This window comes from Tupaia chinensis, unplaced genomic scaffold (genome assembly GCF_000334495.1).
Source record: "Tupaia chinensis unplaced genomic scaffold, TupChi_1.0 Scaffold000323_1, whole genome shotgun sequence".
NCBI lineage: Eukaryota > Metazoa > Chordata > Mammalia > Scandentia > Tupaiidae > Tupaia > Tupaia belangeri.
The window spans coordinates 1,180,059-1,187,121 of record NW_006159817.1 but is presented as its reverse complement, the minus strand read 5'-3'; the positions used below and the strand labels follow the sequence as shown (position 1 = coordinate 1,187,121).

The 7,063-nt window shown below is 52.7% G+C and overlaps 1 protein-coding gene and 1 long non-coding RNA gene across 2 annotated transcripts in view; one reads left to right on the top strand and one right to left on the bottom strand.

Annotated features, from left to right (window-relative positions):
• Positions 1-1,057: 1,057 nt before the first annotated feature.
• Positions 1,058-7,063, top strand: part of SDSL (serine dehydratase like) — a 22,289-nt gene continuing 16,283 nt past the window's right edge. Inside the window, exons 1-4 of the mRNA XM_006151683.3 lie at positions 1,058-1,362; positions 4,593-4,787; positions 4,849-4,888; positions 5,766-5,905. Of these exons, the coding sequence (XP_006151745.1) occupies positions 4,614-4,787; positions 4,849-4,888; positions 5,766-5,905 (354 nt within the window). The 5' untranslated portion in view covers positions 1,058-1,362; positions 4,593-4,613. The remainder of the gene's footprint in view (positions 1,363-4,592; positions 4,788-4,848; positions 4,889-5,765; positions 5,906-7,063) is intronic.
• The window catches only part of LOC102488536 (uncharacterized), a 22,763-nt gene continuing 20,549 nt past the window's right edge, over positions 4,850-7,063 (bottom strand). Inside the window, exon 3 of the long non-coding RNA XR_335045.2 lies at positions 4,850-4,933. This is a non-coding gene — a long non-coding RNA (uncharacterized LOC102488536). The remainder of the gene's footprint in view (positions 4,934-7,063) is intronic.

Below are 7,063 nucleotides of genomic sequence, written 5' to 3'. Positions count from 1 at the left end.
GGGGGGATGGCCATGCCGCAATCCCTTCTCCTCCATTCTTGGGCATGCACATGCACGCGCACGCACCCGGCGTGAATTTTAAGCCACCAGTCCGGGATGCGAACTGCAGTCGACTGCATAGGAGTCCAGCAATATAGCCATTACGCTAACTGCTGGTCCCAAAGTGTACATTTTTTGTGTTAAAGTTTATAAATTTATTTTTCCACAAGAGAGAGAAAGAGAGAGGAGAGAGAGAGAGACAGTGCCCCCAGTGGAATCCACCCCAGCCTTGCTCATCAGCATACATGTGCCCAGAATACCCAGGGAGGTCCCCCGACACAAACCCAGAACCATCCCTTGTGGGTCTCACAGAGCCTCACTTTACCTCTGTGCCACCGTCTGCCCCTCTAATCTCTCTCTCTCTCTTTTTTTTTTTGAGATATTTTTGCTATAGGGTGTGTGCAATTGCTGGAGAGACAGAGAGACAGAAAGTGAGAAATCACCCCCTGGGGGGGATGGCCACGCTGCAATCCCTTCTCCTCCATTCTCCTCTCGGGATCCTGGGCATGCACACACACACGCCCGGTGTAAGTTTTAAGCTGCCAGGTCCAGGACTCAATCCGTGGTCGAATCCATGGGAGTCCGGTGACATAACCAATACACCATCTGGTGTATTGTAATTGCCCTTTGATGGCCTTCGAGGGCTTCGTGACGGCAGGGGACATGCTATCTCTCTTGTGTGAGGCCACAGGTCCCAGAGACTGGCGCGTAAAAGGTGTCCAATAAATATTTACTTAGCAAATAAATAAACGATCATATTCCTTCATTTGGACAACAGATAACCGAGTTCCCGTGCTGGGGATGAGCTGTCAGAGATGGAGAGATACAGCAGGAAGACAGAGTCGTTTTTCTCCCCTGACGGATAATAAATAACTGTTTCTTTGACTTTATTTTCCTGTCTCAAACCTAAGTTGACCCTCGACCTCAGGGAAGCAGCCTGGGGTCCAGGAGGAGCGCTGAGATTTAGAGAGAGCGTCTTCAGGAAGGAGGTGGTGCCAGGGGGTGGGAAGTGAGGAGGGGTCCCTGCTCTGTGCTGTGCGGGTAGCCTCAGTCCTGCGAGCTCCCCTCTCTGGGCCTCAGTTTCCTCATCTGTCAAATGGGACAAATGGCTGAGTTGTGGACCGCGCAGGGGGAGGAGGTGAAGAGTTGATCTCGTCTGTCTCCTTCCTCCTCTGTCTTCCCCGGAGCCTTAGAGTTGGGTGCTGTCCCTTTAACACCGGAGGAGGGACTGAGGATACAGGAAGAAGCCGGGCAGAGCCGGTGCCCAGGCCAGCTGGTGGGCACAGGCCAGCTGATCTGGTCTGGGAATTGGTGGGCCGGGAGGTAAGGGGAATGGGGCCTGGCTGGGGTCCCGGGGCTCAGTGTGTGTGTGAACATCGGTGTGGGCTATTTCGGGGTGCTCGGGGCAAAGTCCAGGCTGAGTGCATGGAAGGAAGATAGGCGAGAGTAGTCCGGGCCCTCCCAGGAACATCGGTTTAACTCGGGGTGCCCTGCGGAACAAGATGAGGCACAGGGACCCTGAGGGTCTGGAGCAGGTCCTGCTGGTGAGGCGTAGGTTGGGCATTCTGCCAGCCAAGGGCCTGGCCCAGTGGCCTTGGGGAGGGGGCCTCAGGGACGAGGGGTGGAGAGGACAGGTGTTTTTACTCCCTTCATAGACAGGCCGTGACCCAGTGAGGAAAAGGGTGCGTGGGGGGGTCCCATAGAGCCGGTCTGTCCCTTCCTCCCTTCTTCCCTCCCTCCCTTCCTTCCTTCCTTCCAATTTTTGTTATATAGGGCTCATTCACTCACAGGGAGGGACAGAAAGCAACAAATCACCCCCCGGGGGGGATGGCCATGCCACAATCCCTTCTCCTCCATGCTCCTCTCGGGATCTTGGGCACGCCCGCACATGCGCCCAGCGTTGAGTTGAAGCCACCAGGTCCAGGACTTGAACCACGGTTGACTACGTGGGAGTCCAACAACATAGCCATTACACTAACTGCTGGTCTCCCTTCTTTTTAAAATTTTGCCAGAGGGTGCATGTGCTAGAAAGGGACAGAGAGAGGGAAAGCGAGAAAGCACAGCCCTGGGGGATGGTCGCACCCAATCCCCTCTCCTCCATCTCCTCCTCCTTTGGGGACTTTGGGCATGCATGCGCATGCACCTGTCTCTCAAACCTCTGGGTCCAGAGCTCGAATCTCCGTTGACCATTGACCATGTGGGGGTCCAGGTGCCTTAACCTCCATGCCACTGGCTGTCCCCAGAGGGGCCTCTGAACGATTCCAAAGCCCGTGTTTGGGCACCAGGGCTCAGTGAGACCCAGACCAGGGTATGCTGGTTTGGGGGCCCAGTGGTAACTGTGGGCTGCTCCCCTCCAATGCCCAGCCCAAGAGGTGCTTTTGAAGGGACTGAGTGGAGGCAGCTCAGGCTTTGCACTCTCGAGGGAGCCGTAGGACCACCCAGACAAGGGACAGGGACAGCACACCTGGGCCTCTCTGATCAGGACACCCCAGCCATGATTTAAGGGCTAAAGAGGTTTAGGCTCCTGGGTGAGCCGGGGAGGTTGCAGAGCTCCCCCTCGTGGTTAATGTGGGAACTGCAGAGGCAGACAGCTCTGGGCCTCAGAGGGAAAGAAGGTTGTCTTCTGTTTCCACCTTCCTTACCTCCTCCCTCACCGCCTCCCTCTCATTTCCATCCTCCCTTCTCGTCCTTACTCACTGGTCCATTCACTCACTCGCTCACTACGCCTTGGCTTAAAACCTCCCTGGGGTTGGGGCCAGCAAACGGCAGAATGGTAACATCCAGCTGACTCCCACGTAGCTGACCACGGTTTGAGTCCTGGACCCAGTGGCTTAAAACTCGTCTCCCCGAGAAGCGCATGCACCCTATAGCAAAAATCTCTCTGGAGGGACCAGCAGTTAGCGTAATGGCTATGTCACTGGACTCCCACGTAATCGACCGCGGTTCGCGTCCTGGGCCCGGTGGCTTAAACTCACGCCGGGCGCGTGTGCGTGCATGCCCAAGATCCCGAGAGGAGAATGGAGGAGAAGGGACTGCGGCGTGACCATCCCCCCTGGGGGATGACTTCTTGCTTTCTATCTCTCTCTCTCTGTCTGGCGAGCGCACGCGCCCTATAGCGAAAAACGTCTCCAAAAAAAAAAAAAAAACCCAAAAAACCTCCCTGTGGCTTCCCATTGTGAAGTAAGATTAGAATAACACCCCCCCCAGTACCCTATAGACATCCCTGCCCACCTCTTTGCCTCGCCCCCTCACCTCCTGCCCCCAACCCCTGCTCTCTGCACGGAAAACCCCCAAGATTTTTGCTATAGGGCACATGAGCTTGCCTGAGAGATGGAAACAGAAAGTGAGCAATCACCCCCAGGGGCAGTGGGCACGCAGCAATCTCTTCTCCATTCTGGATTTCGGGCATGCACGTGCCCGGTGTGAGTTCCAAACTGCTGAGTCAGGGACTTGAATGGGAAGGTTCAGGGTCTGTGAGGATGCGTGCTCACCCGTGACCCAGGCTGGCCAAGTCAGTGGGTGGATTGTGACATGAGCTCTCTGGTGGGGGGGCCTGTCTCTGTCCTCTCTCTCACAAGTAATAAAGAAACGTCTGGGGCTGGCAGGTGGCGTCGTGGTTAAGGGTCTGGACTCCCACATGGCCGACTGTGGTTCAAGTCCTGGACCTGGTGGCTTGCTTTCTCACTTTCCCTTTCTCTCTCTCCCTCGCTCTGTCCCTCTCTGATCAGATGAATAAATAAATAAAGTCAAACAAAAGAATTCTAGGAAAAAAAGAAAGAAAGGCCAGCAGGTGGCATGGTGAAGGGGCTGGACACTCCCACATGGCAGATGACAGTTCGAGTCCCAGAACTGGTGCCTTGTTTTCTCACTTCCCCCCTCTCTCTCTGGTCAAATTAAAATAATAAATGAATGAATAAATCAAATGAAATAAAATAATTCTTTGAATGAAATAAACTTTTTAAAAAGAATTCTTTTAACTTTTTTATTCATCTATTTATTTTAATTTGACCAGAGAGGGACAGAGCGATAGAGAGAGAAGGAAAGTGAGAAGGCAAGCCACCAGGTCTGGGACTTGAGCCACAGTCAGCCATGTAGGAGTCCAGCGCCCTTAACCACCATGCTACTTGCTGGCCCCAAATTAAATAAACTTGAAAAGAAGTTTAAGCAGAGATAAAAAAAGAAAACGGAAAAAGAAAAGAAAAATAACAACACACGGGGCGGGAGGGGGGGAATGGCCACGCTGCAATCCCTTCTCCTCCATTCTCTTCTTGGGATCTTGGGCACACACACACACATGCCCGGTGTGAGTTTAAGCCACTGGGTCCGGGACTCGAACCACGGTCGACTACATGGGAGTCCAGCGACATAGCCATTACGCTAATTGCTGGTCCCTAAATAATTTTTTAAAACGAAAAGAAAACAGGAAGGAGGTAGAAGCCTGGATATCGCTGGGCAAGGGCGACCCTGAGCGGATGGACGCCGAATGAGGGCCGCGGGAGAGATCCTGATTCGGTTCTCCACACGTTGTCAGTGTCTTCCGCGTCCTTCCGCAGCTCTCCTGCGCCGTGGCTAGCATGGAGGGCTCTCTGGGGGACGGTGCCAAAGACAAGCCCTTCCACACGGCCACGCCCCTGCTGGAGAGCTGGGCGCTGTCCCAGGTCGCAGGCGTGAAAGTCTTCCTCAAGTGCGAGAACGTGCAGCCCTCCGGCTCCTTCAAGATCCGGGGCATCGGGCACCTAGTGGGACGTGTCTCCAGGATACCTCGCCTGGATCTCGCATTAGCCGTGACCCCGTTCCTTCCCTTCACAGATGGCGAGGAAGGGATGCAGCCACTTCGTGTGCTCTTCAGGTGACCTCACCCCTTTCTGCTTCATGGAGCTCCTCAGGGCTGGGGCTGCGGGATAAGGAGATGTCCAGGGTTTGGCTTTCTCTTAAAGAAGGTCACTCCGGGACCAGCAGTAGGCGTAATGGCTATGTCACTGGACTCCCATGTAGTCGACCGCAGTTCGAGTCCCGGACCTGGTGGCTTAAACTCACTCTGGGCATATGTGTGTGCGTGCCCAAGATCCCGAGAGGAGAATGGAGGAGAAGGGATTGCTTGCTTTCTGTCTCTGTCTCTCTGTCTTTCTGGCAAGCACATGTGCCCTATAGCAAAAACCTCTCCAAAGAAAAAGGAGGTCACACCAAGGTCACAGATGAGATGGCCACCTCTTCTGTCTTCTCCTAGTCCTCTTTTCATCACAAGAATGAAATCCTAATTCATACAGGTTTAAGCTGCAGGCTCTAAGAACTGAAAATTCTTGGGATAGTGGGTTTCAGGCATAGTGGGATCCAGGAGCTCTCTTCTGAATCTCTCCTTCTTTTCTCTCTGTTATTTTCATATAGGCCTCATGGTGGCTAAATGACCACCAGAAGTTCCAGGCTAGTGTCTTAGCAGTCTATCCACCCTGTTGAAAAGAAAGCTCCCTTCTTGGTGGCTCTTCTTAATTTTAGAATTGGCCTTCTTGGCCTCACGTGGGTGGCGTACTCAGCTCTGAACCAGGGACTGAGCTTTTGGGGTTGCCTCGAGTGAACACGTGAATATTTCCGGAGTGGGAGGAGGGGCTTAATGGTGTAGCGTATGAGCCTCGAAGAGGAGGGACACCCAGTGGAAATTGGGGTGGCGGGAAAGGCAGACCAACAGGTAATGCGGCCTATACACTGGAGCCCTTCCACTGCCCCCACAGGGGGCAATGCGGGCATCTCTGCAGCCTATGCGGCCCGGAAGCTGGGCATTGCCGCCACCATCGTACTCCCAGAGGGCACCTCCCCGCAGGTGGTGAGGAGGCTGCAGGGGGAGGGCGCTGAAGTCCAGCTGCATGGAAAGGTAAGGACCCCTGGAGGGGGAAGCTGGCCGGGCAGGCTGTACCTCCTTCACCCCACCTGCCCCTAAGAGATTCTGTCTCCTCTTCCTTTTAATGAACTATGGCTGGGACCCGGTCTGCCCTTGGGATGGCTGAGCTCAGGGTGAGAGTGAGAATCATTCCAACAACGGAAAACAGACTTTACAAACTTTTCCAAAACGAAGACTAAAAATCATACCCCGATACCCAAAAGCTGTTCTTCAAATACTTAGGGGACACTTTCCTGCCCTCTCCCCCTCCTCCTTTAATCCATTTACCCGCGCATCCATCATCTTTCTCCCCTCCCCCCTCCCTTCTTTCTCTCTGTTTTTTTTTTTTTTTTAGGAATTATTTTATTTTGTTATATTTATTTATTCTTCTTCTTCAATCTGACCATGGTTGGGGAGGGGAGTGAGAAGGCACGCTGCCAGGTCGGGCACTTTCCTGCCCTCTCCCCCTCCTCCTTTAATCCATTTACCCGCGCATCCATCATCTTTCTCCCCTCCCCCCTCCCTTCTTTCTCTCTGTTTTTTTTTTTTTTTTAGGAATTATTTTATTTTGTTATATTTATTTATTCTTCTTCTTCAATCTGACCATGGTTGGGGAGGGGAGTGAGAAGGCACGCTGCCAGGTCGGGGACTTGAACCTGGTTGGGGCGGGGAGTGAGAAGGCACGCTGCCAGGTCGGGGACTTGAACCATGGTCGGCCATGTGGGAGTCCAGCGCCCCAACCACCATGCCACCACGCCATTTTCCTGTCTTTTTCCTTATGTGTGTGCAGGTTGGCCAAGGAATGAAATGCACAATCTCTTTTCTTTCTTTTTTTCTTTTTTTCTTTTTTTCTTTCTTTCTTTCTTTCTCTTTCTTTCTTTCTTTCTTTCTTTCTTTCTTTCTTTCTTTCTTTCTTTCTTCTTTCCTTTTTTTACTTTATTAAAATACTGAGTTTATGCCACACGTATGTTTCTGTCTCCCTCCCATTTCCATGTCTGACCACCTAGACGACTGTGTCCTATAACAACATTCCATACGTACTTATAACCAAGCACAGAGTGGAGCTCCATCTAGAAAAACTAAACAGGCATTTTGGACAACACATTCTTGGCCATGGGACCAGGACGACATTTATCAAACATGGTAGGGAAA